Genomic DNA, 14,576 nt, shown 5'->3' on the forward strand with positions numbered 1-14,576 from the left:
GGCTAGCAACCAAGCGGGTGGGAGATTAGCCCATTTATATTTATTGGGTGGGCTGAGCCTAAGCATAAAAGTGGTTTGAGAATGCGGACTTGAGCTCAATATCCAATGGGTTGGTAGCAGCAACCCGCAGGCCTACAAATACAATTACAAAGGCGATTCTCCAAGCCAACCCTTTCCCTGGCAATTGCTAAAATCAAATTCAATAGCAGCAGAAGCATCATAAAGTAAAAGCAAAGAATGGCGTCATCGTCGAGCAGTGGCCTAACCTTCAAGCTGCATCCCCTTGTAATCGTAAACATATCGGATCACTACACTCGTGTCAAGTCCCAGATGAACCCTCCCCTCACATCCACCTCTTCCTCCGCCACCGTCATTAACAACAACACCAACGGCGTTGAACATCATCAGCAAGCCCCTCGAGTCTACGGTTGCGTCATAGGGGTCCAGAGGGGTCGCACCGTCGAGATCTTTAACAGCTTCGAGCTTCTTTACGATCCCTCCACCCACTCCCTCGACCGCCCCTTCCTTGAGAAGAAGCAAGAGCTTTGTATGATTCTATTTCATTCTTTTTATTTTATTGGTTTATTTGTCCCTCGAATAATATTTCTCTGTCTATTCCTTTTCCAGATAAGAAGGTTTTCCCTAACTTTTATATTCTTGGATGGTACTCCACTGGGAGCGATGCCCAAGAATCCGATATGTACATCCATAAAGCCGTATGTTTCTCCACCATTTCTCCCTTCTTCTTTCTTGGGGCTGTCACTTTTCTAATCCTCTACATTACGTATTTAATAGATTCTGAATCTGTCTTTGATCAGCATTGCTAGAAAGCCTCACTTTTCTGCTCATATTTCTTGGCTGTGACTGTTGTTGCAATTCTGCAATGCAAGCATTGCTTCTCCATTATTATTACATCTAATATCAATAATTGATAATTTGATGCGTGGTGGTATTTGATTGATCTAATAGAGAATATTGTGATGATGAGGGCGAGGATGATGAGAGAAAAGGGATAGCTTCACATATAATGATAATATTTTAGCAAGTTCACATGCTTTCCATTTCTATTTATAACGTCTACCTACCAAAGGAACCATGATACTACAATACTTGATTGAATCTTCCTCTTTATGTAATGCATTTGAATAAAAATATCCTCTTGTTCCTTTTTTACAGTTGATGGACATCAATGAAAGCCCACTCTATGTGCTTCTCAATCCTTCAATCAATCATGCCCAAAAAGATCTTCCGGTCACTATTTATGAAAGTGGTATGCAGCGTTTTATCTTTATTGCATTCTCTTATATTAATCAATACGTATCCTCTCTTATTCTGACTCTAAATTTTTGCAAGGAGGTATGCTATGTGACATTATACAATATGTTAAGATTTAAAGACTAGTTGAGTTCAGTTGATCAGGTTTCCATGTGATTCATTGTTTCATTATTGTTGGAGAATGCTTTGTTCGCCAACAACATGAGATTTTTACGCACTCTTTTTGTTTGCTAATTTGGTCCTCTTGTGATAACTTTTTTTTTATTAAATAAAATCATCTTGGAATGATCAATTCATCCTCTTGCCCCATAAGTAATTTCTGACCATTTGTGTTGAATAGAAAATGTTACCAATAATATTTATCCCTATTAATGGAAGTCAACATGCTTGTTGTGCATTCTGATAAGGAGATGAACACACACACACACACGCATTCAAAATCTTTTCTCATATTGTCTTTTCTGAAGTTTTAGGTGATTGTCATAACCATTACAGTTCCTAATTATTCTTTGACAATAACATTTTCAATTTCTCTTGTTGTTGATCATTACAACTTAAAAGAGCTGCACGTCATAGATGGGATTCCGCAGCTTATTTTTGTCCGTTCAAGCTACACAATTGAGGTTCATACTTTTCATTCTTTTCTACCCAGTTTTCTTTTAATTTTCACCAACTGGCATAGCTGAGATTGCTTTTTATTTTTCTTTCTGGGCTTTACAGACAGTTGAAGCAGAAAGGATCTCTGTCGATCATGTTGCCCATCTAAAGCCATCTGATGGAGGTTCAGCAGCAACTCAGTGTAAGCCTGCTTGATTCTCTTCCTTTTACCTAGGATTTTCTGTTGAAGTGAAATTCCTATTTGATGGAAGCCTTTTATTTTCTGTATTTGATGATTACCAATGAATTGTTTTTGTCTGTCTTTGTGTGTTTTTCCTGCATCTAGTGGCTGCTCATCTTACTGGTATACATAGTGCCATCAAGATGTTGAATAGCAGAATCAGGGTGCTTCATCACTATCTTGTTGGAATGCAAAAAGGTATATGCCCATTCCTTCTGAATCTAATACAAATTTAATTCATTCAGAATGCTTGTGAACATTTGAAAGGTCGTTCGACTTCTCTTCAAGGAAAGAAACCTATATTTATAGTTTAGAGTGTAGATAAAAGCTCCAGACGTGGGAAATACTTCAAATTAAGCATCTTAAGTTATAACTTTCCATTTTGTCTATAAGTTTTGGAGCCTAGATTTAATAAATTGTCCTGCATTGTTTATAGTTATAGATGTTACCATTTTTTATTGTCTTTATGACTTTTGATCAGTCATTTCTGATTTGCCATTGGATGTTGTATATATTACTTTTAAAGGTTATGCCATGACAAAGTTTCACTATTGTTTGGGCTATTGTGGATCAGAAGGACATGAATCAATATTAATAGAATTTGTTCCCTATATTCAGGTGATATTCCTTGTGAAAATTCACTATTAAGGCAAGTATCAAGCCTCCTCAGAAGGTTACCTGCCATTGAATCAGAAAAATTTCAAGATGACTTTCTGATGGTGAGCTTTTTTTATTTTTTTATTTTTTTTATTTTGTGTAGTCTAAAAATGGGTAGCTGTGCAATTACCCATAGTATTGATTAAGACAGTTAACTGTGGTAAGAAGGTTGAGCTGTTCTCTATCTCTTCTTCTGGGGATGATTTGGGTTTTCTAGCCTACTTTTTGTTGTGGTATTTCAAAATGTCAACCATGCCCTCAACTTGTCAATGCCAAAGTACCAGTTCTTGTGGCCACCAAATTCCATATGTGAAGATCATATTATGGTACTGGGATCTACTAAAACTGGTGTTTGATGACAGCTTGTTAGAAAGACTTGAAGAGGATGGTTGTTGCTTTATGATGCCATAGTAACAAACCAAAGATATTTGTCATGCTAGTTAGCGAATGTGTGTTGGAAATAGAAATGTAGATCTCTGCACTTTAAAAATTCGCATAATCTGCATATAATATAGTGGTATAGGTTTAATTGGTTCCTACTTTAAATATTTGCATTCTTATGGATTTGGTGATTGTTTCTTTTTGAGGATTGGCCTATTTATCTTTAATCCGGAGATGAATTAAATGACTAAGCTGAATTTTCACCCTTTGATTGATTTAAGCACTGACATACTCTTTTTTTTTGACTTTTTTAATATTCACAGGAATATAATGACACGTTATTGATTACTTATCTTGCAATGTTCACTAACTGCTCAAGGTAAGTGTTTTGGTATGCTTTTGGTGTAAGGAAGTGATGGGTTTATCGTGTTCTGTTTTGGGTGCTTTATTAGATTAGATATGCATAATATTGCTAAAGTGATATCCCTCTTCCTCCCCGTTATTGTTGTTCTTCTTCTTACATATATATTTGTTTTGCAGCACAATGAATGAGCTAGTCGACAAATTCAACACTGCATATGATAGGCATAGTCGAAGGGGTGGGCGGACTGCTTTCATCTGAATGTTGCCAATTTTGAAGGACCCTCGTGGGCGCAACTGTTTTGTTACATTGTGTTGTGCATAGCACATAGGTGCTTCTGATGGGAAGGGGGGAAGGGGGGGTTGAATTGATTGAGAGAGATAGATGGTATGCCTTTTGTTGTTATTATTTATTAGTAATTTAGATTTATGGGTGGAGAGATTGGTGATGGTGTTTGTGTTTGCAGTGTTTGAAAGTGTAAGCTAATTTAAGTAGTAGTTGTAGTAGTAGTTGTTGTTAATCTATAGGGAGGGACGTTCCAAGTTCCAAGTTCCAAGTGGTGCATATTTTGTATAATGCATTTATGGTGTTGAATTAATGAAGGGAGCTTTATTTCTTGCTGATTATGTATTGTGAAATATATGCAACTATCAAGGTGGGAAGAGTGTGTGGAATGAGAAATATATGTTTCCTTGAGCATCTATTTATGTGATAAGAATGAATGGTATTGTCAAGTCAACCAAGATAAGGGAAATGATAATGGGCTTTTGTGGATTTCATAAAGTCTGGTAAAAGGAAGGGCTGAGGGGGTTGTACAATGGGCTCGCCCGACCATGTCCATTAGTAAGAGAGGCTGGAGACGTGATCACATTGACCTGGGGCAACATTTTGCCTAAAAGTGTGTGAAGAGAAACAGAGGAAAAGGACTCTAGTAGTATTAGCAGCAATTCATCGGAATGCTTGTATTGCAAACAAGCACCACCCTAATTAATATTAAAAATAAATAAATTGTATTACGTAATTATTAAACTTTTACATAAAATAAAATAAATTAGAGGAGGGGAGAGGCGAGCCAGTTGACACGGCAACCGCTGGTTCCGTGGACGGAGCTCGTCTCTCACCTTAACCCTTCTATTTCTTTCTTTCTTTCCTCTTAAACAAATATTCCCTCTATCAGGGGAAAAAGGGATGTCGATGCGTGATCTGGTAACAGGAGGAGCTGCTTGCGCCGTTCCTGGGTCTTCTTCCTCTTCCTCTAATCCTCTAGGTGCTCTCGCCAACGCTCTTGTCGGCTCCTCTTCCAAGACCCAGGTCTTTTTTCTGTATTGTTATTATTATTATTATTATTATTCCTCTCTTCTTTTATATTAATTTCAATATATGTATAAGCAGGAGAGACTCAAGGAGATTCCTAACGCAGCAGCTGCCACTTCCCACACCCAATTCTACGATGATCCTGTTGCTGCTCTTCCTGGCTCTGAGCTCGACCACCCCTTTCTCCAATCTAACGCTCAGGTTCCTCTTCACGTTTTAATATTTATAAAATTTTCTAATTTAAGTTGCAAATTTCCGCTGACTCTTTTCTTTCTTTTTTTTTTTCCTAAAAAAATACCTTCAGGGTTCTGACTTCATCAGGGGCTTCCGCACTGCCGATGACAATGGACTCGCAGATGCATGGGACGAGATACAGCGTCAAACTCACCTCGACCGCGTTTACACTGCTGCACCGACTCCCCCAATTCAGCCCACTCTCGATGGTATTCTACCCTTCCATCTTCGTTACTGTTCTAATCTCTTTCCATTTTATTCGGCGGAAAAGAAAACAAAATCTAATATTCTAGTAACACAAGTGCTATTGACTAATATCCAGGACCACCTCAAAGGGTGCTGTCAAGCTTTCTACACTCATTTGTTGACAGTAGCCGCAGTGGAATTCCTTTACATCCCACTGCACTGCCGCTGTTAGGATTATCTCAAGGTGATAAACAGTGCATACGTGATCGTAGCAGCATAATGGCCCGGCACTTTTTTGCTGATAAGAGTGAAGAATTTATTAATGCTCAGGTTGGCTGTCCTTTGTTTGATGAGAGCTACGTAGTGTTATCTGTTATAAAATTACACTTTGGATTTGACACTTAATTTCTTGTATCTCATTGGTTGGTATTATGTCTTTTGCTCACTTCTGAATCTTCCAAAACTTCATTTTCCAGGTAAATGCGCTCTTGAGTTCCTTAGAAATAGACAGTGATATCCATGCCAAGGGACCCATGCCTGGGAGATTTAGAGAGCTGGAGGACTACTGGAATGAATCCCAAGGAATCCTGAAGCCTGGTGCTCATGCTGCAGATGGATGGGTAACTGAATTCAGCCAACATAGAGCACAACATGGTGATCCTGATGCTTGGGCTCACTCATTTGAACAACAGCATGGTGCTGGTGGTTGGGCCTCTGAATTTGAGCAGGTAGGGAGCACCATCTCCTTTACATAAAATGGACAATGATTATTAATCTTTAGAGTACAGTGGATGATAAGCTACCAGTTGCTGCTTGCTTGACTGCATGGATCCATTTTTCTAGCAAAATAAAACTTGTTTTTTAAAGTGAAGTTGATGCGTAGGTTCTTGTAATAACCAAATTGAAAATTTTGTTCTCTCATAAAACTTTTGTTCTCTCATAAACTGGTATATTGCTGGCAATTACTATCAAACACTTGATGGTCTTCATCATTTAGCTATCCTATTTCTTATCTTTCTAACAATTTTTCTATTTTTTTTTTGTGCTATTGAAGATGGATATAAGTTCCAATTTGACTTTGGCTTTCTTATCTATCTCTTACTATCTTGTGCTTCTAGTATTCTCTATGTGTGCCTTGTCTTTAACCTGCTTTACTTTTATAATACGATTAATCAACTACTACATACAGGAACAAGCCCAGTTGACATTAGCAGATCAAATGAGAGGGGGGAATATCGCAAACTTGGCTGCAATTGAGCAGACTCGTATGCTTGCACGTACACTCTCTCAAAATGATGATCCTAAATTTCAGGTTATGTATAACTGGCTGACTAAATATATGCAAATTTCTCAAGATAGCTCTTAATAATATCATCATTGCTGTGCATGATTTAGCAGTCAACTATCTTTACTTAGGTGTGTGAGTTTATGCACTTATGTTATGTTATGTATGTTTTTGGGGCATGCAGAATTCAAAGTTTCTTCAATTTGTGTCAAAGATGAGTCGTGGTGAACTTATTATTCATGATAATCAAGTCAAACCAGCATCAGGGAGCTGGGCAACAGAATATCAACAACAGTTCAATGGAGGTGCTTCTTGGGCTGATGAGTTTGTTCATGATGAGGCAAGTAGAGATTCAGTGAAAGCTTAGAAAGTTGAATGTTTGTTTCTTCTTGTTTTGCATTTTTGAAGTCAAGCTCGCGTGTTTTGGTGTCGCTTGACATGTTTACTGCTTATACATAAAGCACCGATTAAATATGTAGTGAAAGCTAGATTGATATGAACCCGTTAATCAGTTGATGAAATCCTTTTAATGCTTGCCTCTGTCTCTTCTTGCTCTTTGTCTTTCCTAGAGTAAAATGGGATTAATATCACCAGCCTTAGGCAGTTGAAACAAGGGTTTGATAATTTGAGAATCTCCACAATAATGGTGGTTTTTTTAGTACTATATCTATATTTCTAATTCTAGGACAACGACTCTGACTGATGATAATTATCCATATTGAATTGTGCAGCAAGAGGCTGTTGATTATGTGTAATAAGTTATGAAACAAACTGTGACCAATGATTTTTGTAATACTATTTTTATCAAGATTTTTAAACCAACTTGAAATGTCTTAATATCATATGAAGCAATCAAATTTCCTTATTTAACAGAATCTGCTAATCTCTTTGGTGGTTCTTTGGTTTTCTTGGATCTGACCTAATGGCCAATTAGTTTGCTAATGTTTGAGAAGAACTAGAGTCTTTTGATTATGTATGGTAATTCAGGAAGCAAACTATGACTGATGATTCTGCCTAGTACTATATATATATGTGTGTGTGTATATATATATGTATATATATTGAAGCTCTTAAACCATCTGAACCATTTGTTTTATATGAAATAATCAATTTTCTTCATTTTATGGAATGTTCTACTTGATTTGATGGTTCTTAGGTTTCCCATGGACCAGCCCAATGGGTCAATGAGTTTGCCACTGAACGTGAGCAAGAGCCTGTAGATGATCAATGGGTCAATGAATTCTCAAAGTTGCATGTTGATGACTGGGCAGAAGAATTTGGACGTCAAGTTGGCGAAGGGGCTTTGGGAGATAGTTCGTCTGATAACTGGGCAAATGCATATGATGAGTAACTCTGCTAACCTTGAGGAAAATTACTTTCTGAAGTTTGAACTTTCTTTTAATTTGTTTGTTCTGTCTGTATCTAAATCACAAAATATCTTCTTGAATGTGTTCGTGGTGAGAACTTGTAGGTTCCTTAATGAGCAAGTAGCTGCTAAGCAGCGGTCAGATGCTTCAAGGGGTGTCTATGTATTTTCTGATATGAATCCATATGTTGGTCATCCAAATCCCTTAAAAGAAGGTCAAGAGCTATTCAGAAAAGGGCTTTTGAGTGAAGCAGTGCTTGCTTTAGAGGCTGAAGTTATGAAAAATCCTGAGAATGCTGAAGGTTGGAGGTTGCTTGGAATAACCCATGCAGAGAATGATGATGATCAACAGGTAATTCTCGTCACTCTAGTTTGTTAAGAGCTGGATATTTTTTCTCTCTTTTTTTTTTTTATTTGGGTACATAGGGTTGGATAGTTTGTGCATATTGTTACGACAGAAGCAAATGTTGTTGGTTTCTATTGCTTTAATACTACAAGGATTTCTGTTAAGAGATATGACTGCTTGTCTACTTCAGCCATCTGTTCCAGCATCTTCAGTTATATAATTCTTTGCCTGGCAAGGTCGTCTAAATACCTTTTTAATTTGACGTGAATCGAACTCATTTTGAATCTTGTCTTAGGCGTCATGAATGCCATCATATTTTAGGAAACAGAAAAATCACTGGTTTGACATAGGAAGCAAGGTATTCATTTAACATGCAGCATCTATTTTCTTGTCTCACTGCATTTTTTTTTAATTTGATGGCTTAATTTAGCGTCATTGGTGTAACCTGCAATGTTCATTTCTTATTTATGGGAATTTTTGGTGGAAGAAGGGATATAGTTTGTTCAGACATCTAACTAAGTTTGCAATATGATGTCATCATGTATATCATGAGTGGCATGAGGTTTCAGTCTGAGTACCAAGATCGGGAGGCTGCACTCTCTGCCATGCTGCTGTCTGTTCTGGATCTACTCTATAACAATTTGTTGCATATCAACTGCCGGTCTATGACTATATGTTAATATTTTGTTTCTGAACCATGGGAGAATTTGGTAGAATTAAATTCAATACTCTCATATTTGAATGGCTGGGGTTCTATCTTAAACTATGTTTATGTCAGGCCCTTGACCTGCAATGAAGGATGAATGTGTGTGCTTGTCATTGTCTTGAAATTTTTATGGATTATATGAGACCCATTTAAATTTTTATTTTTCTTTGTTCATGCACTTGAAGTTTTTCTTTTTTTTCCCTTTTTTGGGTCATCTTGTTTAGGGTCCAGAAAATGCGACTTTTAGGAAAAAAATGTAATGAGCTGAATCGATATCTGTTCAGGCTATTGCAGCAATGATGCGTGCCCAGGAGGCGGATCCTACCAATCTGGAAGTGCTTCTTGCTCTTGGTGTGAGTCATACAAATGGTTAGTGATTGCTTGTCCCTTTATTTGGAAGTGATGAAGTTAAAATTTTTGAGGAGTGTCAAACAAATAATGCTGCTTAAAATATTCAGAATTGGAGCAGGCAGCTGCTTTAAAGTATCTGTATGGATGGTTACGTCATCACCCAAAGTATGGGACTCTTGCGCCACCAGAGCTTGCGGATTCTTTGTATTATGCTGATGTAAGTGCACTATTGGTGTAAATCTTTCTTTGTTTCCTTTTTTTTTTTGTCTTTGTCCTTTGGAATGATGCCTTGAAATGGCAATCTAGTTTGAGTCTAAGCTTCTTCAGTTAATGTTCGTTTGGGTGACTATCATTACAATGCAAAACTTGGCTTGTGCTGTGGATTACAAGAGTGTCTTTGTGTAGATGAATTCCATGTCTGCAGTGATAACATTTTGGATTTGAGTTACAAAATTCAGTTAAGGCAACAGGGGACAAGTTTCCTGAAGACTACGAGAATCATAGATGTATTTGCTTATGTTTAACAGTTATACTTCTCTCTCTCTCCCCCCCCCCCCCCCCCTTTCCCCTCCCACCTTTTTTTTCCTCCTCCATGATATAAGACATTTTCGAAAGTTTTTATTCTATTCTGGTGTCCATTAAAGCCTTGTCTGTCATACAGGTTGCTAGATTATTCAATGAAGCTGCTCAGATGTCTCCTGAGGATGCTGATGTACATGTAGTCCTTGGTGTTCTATACAATTTGTCGAGAGAATATGATAAGGCTATTGCATCTTTCAAAACTGCTTTGAAACTTCAACCTAACGATTACTCTCTCTGGAACAAGCTGGGTGCAACACAAGCCAACAGTGTGCAGAGTGCTGATGCAATATTAGCTTATCAGCAGGTAATCCCTTCATAATCACCCTTTAAATGGTGATGGGCCAATGATCAATTATATTGTTAGGGTTGTGAATTTTAGTTTGATTTTTGGATTATATTTGAAAATTTAGATGTTTCCCTACTCTAAATTTAGATGGCCCATCATTAGACATATTACCTAAGGCCTGAAGAAAAATTGAATTCTGTTCGTTATTTGATTGATCCATCTCTATTACCTAAGGCTGCAAAAAATATTCTCCAAGTATCATGTTGCACCTAGTTACACTTCAAAAACAAATTCTCTCTTCTATTCAGCTCTTCTTAGTGGAATTTTTTATTTGATCTGTCGAAGCTATTAGTTGATAAATGGTTTGGTTAGGTGTTTTCTCAATTTAAATTTATTCTTGATCATCATCTCTTTCAAACTAGGTTTTTGTGCTTTTAGATCTTCTATGCTGCTGAATCTGTTTACCCTCTGCTACTGAGCTTCTGTGTCTAAAATTCCCTGATGATCAACTTCCCTTTCTATTTGGGGCCTTTCGTCTTCTCAGATCTATTGACTTTGTTATTTTGGTTTATCTTTGGATCTTCAGGCATTAGATTTGAAGCCTAACTATGTTCGAGCTTGGGCAAACATGGGTATCAGTTATGCCAACCAGGTTAGTTAAATGCTGCAGTGCTCTCGTCATGGTATTCATGGGTATTGTTGATAGTTGAATATCATTGTCAATCACTAAATTTTACCTATAAGTTGATTAATCACATAATAGTAATTTAGTAGAAAGATATGGATGTCACCTGTCTTCTTTGTCCCTCTTTTCTTGGGTGAGGGCAACACTGCAGTTTGATTTAATCAAATATGTAAACAAATTTGCATCCAGGGTATGTATGAGGACTCAATCCGTTATTATGTTAGAGCACTCGCAATGAACCCCAAGGCTGATAATGCATGGCAATATCTTAGAATATCATTAAGGTAACCCTGAATTAGAGAATTTATGGTCTAATACATGCCAACGACCACTTACGCATCTCTTTTTCCTTCTGCAGCTGTGCTTCTAGGAATGACATGCTGGAAGCTTGTGATTCAGGAATCTAGAGCTTTTACAGAAGAGTTTCCTCTATAATTTGAGAATGTAATTGTTATTTTTAAAGTGGTGGATGAATTATGGGCTCATAACTGGAACAAGGGCCAATGTTACTGTCTAAAATCTATTAAAAGCAGATGCTGATCATGCTCATGCCCCCCTGGCAGCAGCCAGAGCCGTGCTGGTACATCCTCTTGGACAAGTTGAGATAAATGTGCATGTGTTGGAAACTTGGGGGAGTTGTAACTTGGGAGTTGGTAAATAGAAACGGGTTGATGGGATTTGGGGAATAAGTAGTTGTATTATGCGTCAGCAACATGCAATAAGGTATTAGTATAATTTGAGATGTGGGATCATAGCAAGGCAGAAATATTCGTTATAGGTGAGAAAGACGGGAAAAGCAAAAGGTCGCCCCATGTTACAGATTATAAATGCAATTCTTTAGATATATTTGAATGGAACTCTTGTTTTGTTTTGTTCGATAGATGAATGAAATTCTTTGGCGATATAGACAGAATGAACCTTGATAGCCGGGGCCTCTTCAGGTTCTGAATGAAGTCCTTTAGATATAGACGGATTGGTGTATGCTGATGTTTTTGTGGTCGAACATTTGGGTGAGACTGGCGATCAGATCAGTAGTGTTTTGAAAAGTGTATTTGTATTTAGTTTCGTTAGACGGTTGGGTAACGCAGTAGATCCCATTCCCATTCCCATTCCCATTCCCATTCCCATTCCCATTCCCTTCCATTCCTATTCGGGAAAATATATTATTATGTTAAAGAAAATAAGCAGCTTGGTTTGGGTTCGGGACCTTAGGGAGCTGGCAGTTTCTCTCTCAAATTATTTGGGAAAGGAACGCTTATGAACATGATGGGATGATGGGAGAAAAGTGGTACGATGGCTGGGCCTGCCACCTCTTCTTGTTTTACTTCTTGAGCACGGCCACGTCAACCTTATTTCTCTTGGCATGTCCCCCGTATGGCTATGAGCCCCTATCTTCCACCCATGTGCTTCCTAAATCGTACGGTACCAATTACAGATATTTTTGGTGAGAAATGCCAGGTTACATGAAATACATATGTGTATACCCTTATAGTAGATAACATAGCCTTATACCAATCCAGTTTGTTATGGAAGATGAAATGTCTGCAACCCTCTATTTCCTCCTAAACTGAAACTCATTCCCCTTGGAATCAAAACCCGATTGACATAATTCTAAGTGTCTAAGTTAAACTTCCAAAACAAAGTTTGACAGCATTCAAGGAAAGAAGGATCTCTCTGATTCTCAAGTGAGTCAGTAAAAATATGGATTGATCATTTTCAGAATTAAATTAAATATATACGAGAGGAAGATAAGATTCCCACACTGTCCATTAATCAAAACTAATGTCCCTTACATGGTGCTTTGAAGCTACAAGAATATCCTCTTAGCAGCAAAATAAAATGAAACATTTCCGATGTATTCTGCTTCACTGTGGTTGGTTGCATGCAATGACTAAAGAAGCAAAAAAGAATGATCCAAACTTATTGCATCCGTCTAGGGCTATATATCTTTCATTGTCATTTTTCTTTTTCTCAGTCATTAGTAACCAATGGATCCCTCACATATACCAATGAGTAGTTAAAAGAATTAAGTTGGGTCTGGTTCAACCAAACACAGTCCAGTCCAGGAGGCAAGAGGTTACGTCTGAATCGGATGGAAGGATTGATTCTGTCATATGCCATGCGTGCACCAACCCTCGATTAGCCTGTGCCACAACTCTCAGCACGCAAGCTAAGCTTTGCGACGCGCTGTGATGTATGGGGGCGTCACCTCTTGTGACCATCTTATCAGTGTCAGCTACCAAAAAGCCACGGCCTAAAAGCTTGTTGTGCCATCCATATTATCTCTCCACTCACAGATTTTTATCCTTACCATCAACCCTGTTTGTTGCAAGTATTTTGTTACTGTCTACTACTTTCCAATTCCAACCAAAGAAGGAGGGCCATTTCATCAATTTGGTCAAGGGAATCCATGTTAAACAAATTATTAGGAACACATGACGCTCAGTTATGACTTGAGCTACATTCTATGGATATTACTGATCTGACTACTTTTTCTAGAAAGAACACTGTGTTTTTTAAGAAGCCATTAACAAGTAAAAAGAACCAGAGAGACGTGGTCCTTGAAACTCCACAGGACACGAGAGATCCCTAGCTAGCAGGAGGGTTTGCAAATGCATGGCCCTAGAGGAGGCAAGGTGGGCATGAAATGCTCTACTTTGACAACTTTGATAGTTTTGTTGAGGGGACAAAAGGCAGAAATTAAGGTAATAAATGGTGCAATATCAAAGACAGCAACAGGCATATACGGGTACTTAATGCAGAAAACAAGAACCCTCATGCATCCTCGTCTTGAAAAGCCACCATGAAGAGAGAGACAAAGGAATTTTGGGGAACAAGAGTGGTTCCTTTGCAAAAGACTAAAGTCTCACTATTTCCTACCATTACTTTAATGAGAGAGAAGAGAAGAAGAAGAAGAAGAAGAAGGAGAAGAAAAGACAGCGTGATAGAGAAAAATAATATTAAAATGAAGAACCATTAATTAGAATAAAATATAAAAGTACTAGTAGTAGAAAAGAAAAGAAGCGCACAAATATAAAGAGACAAACAATCCAAAGGTGGTGCTTGAAACTTTAAATGGAATAAATTAAGGCAACGAAATATTCCCACATACAGTTGTTGCCTACCGCAATGGCTGAAGACGACTTGGTTACACAATTGATAAGGCAATAGCTAAGTTATGCTATAAAGAAGAGAAATCAAAGTAGACAAGAGGGAAACCAATATGTCAACGTACCCAACGACCAAAATTATACCCTCATTTAGTTTCGCTCCCCGAGAAAGAACCGACTGAAGATGCAAGCCGAAGAAGCGAAGATGATAGCAGGAACTCGGCTGGCCCTGGATATAGCTGTTTCTTCCAAAAATTTTCATGCAACGTGCAGGTTCTCACGATGCCTGACCCATGCATGCAGTCGCATCCATCTGTGACTAGGTAACAGGAACCAGACAGGCAAGTTCAGATTGCATTCCACTCCATCTTGTGACGAGGGCTATTTTTTTTCTCTTCTTTTGCTCAGATTCTAACCGATGGCTTTACTTGACATCTTCTTTATGTTTGCTGAGGGTTGTCGGATTATTGGTTTTTAAGACTAGGATAGAGAAGGCTAGCTGAAGCAATAGAGAAAAAACCTATATGCTTGATGTATAATTAAGTATCTTCTTTGTCTGAAAGGGGCATAATAATTGGACAATAATTAGCAAAAGGAATATTGGATAAATAAA

The 14,576-nt window shown here is 37.9% G+C and overlaps 2 protein-coding genes across 2 annotated transcripts; both read left to right on the forward strand.

Annotated features, from left to right (window-relative positions):
• Positions 1–142: 142 nt before the first annotated feature.
• LOC110420043 (COP9 signalosome complex subunit 6a-like) lies at positions 143–4,213 on the forward strand. The gene is made up of 9 exons (XM_021433195.2): positions 143–547; positions 628–716; positions 1,177–1,270; positions 1,837–1,898; positions 1,996–2,074; positions 2,219–2,311; positions 2,732–2,832; positions 3,475–3,530; positions 3,692–4,213. Exons 1-9 carry the CDS (start codon positions 238–240, stop codon positions 3,771–3,773), a joined length of 966 nt encoding a protein of 321 aa, XP_021288870.1. The 5' UTR covers positions 143–237; the 3' UTR covers positions 3,774–4,213.
• Positions 4,214–4,458: 245 nt separating this feature from the next.
• Positions 4,459–11,710, forward strand: PEX5 (peroxin 5). The gene is given in 16 exon segments (XM_021433193.2): positions 4,459–4,823; positions 4,905–5,027; positions 5,131–5,269; positions 5,383–5,576; positions 5,723–5,974; positions 6,436–6,558; positions 6,716–6,871; positions 7,688–7,878; positions 8,003–8,249; positions 9,234–9,318; positions 9,408–9,517; positions 9,962–10,186; positions 10,755–10,820; positions 11,043–11,137; positions 11,212–11,246; positions 11,249–11,710. Coding segments are annotated over 16 exon segments (2,217 nt in total). The 5' UTR covers positions 4,459–4,700; the 3' UTR covers positions 11,302–11,710.
• The last annotated feature ends 2,866 nt before the right edge of the window (positions 11,711–14,576 follow it).

Source organism: Theobroma umbraticum, unplaced genomic scaffold (assembly GCF_002168275.2).
Source record: "Theobroma umbraticum cultivar Fairchild unplaced genomic scaffold, ASM216827v3 scaffold_67.0, whole genome shotgun sequence".
Lineage (NCBI taxonomy): Eukaryota > Viridiplantae > Streptophyta > Magnoliopsida > Malvales > Malvaceae > Theobroma > Theobroma umbraticum.

Bases quoted from the DNA above. Each gene is read 5' to 3' on its own strand.
- LOC110420043 (XM_021433195.2), top strand. From the start codon at position 238: ATGGCGTCATCGTCGAGCAGTGGCCTAACCTTCAAGCTGCATCCCCTT. The intron at 2,075-2,218 runs GTAAGCCTGCTT...TCCTGCATCTAG, and splicing joins AGGTTCAGCAGCAACTCAGT to TGGCTGCTCATCTTACTGGT. The intron at 3,531-3,691 runs GTAAGTGTTTTG...TTTGTTTTGCAG, and splicing joins ATGTTCACTAACTGCTCAAG to CACAATGAATGAGCTAGTCG.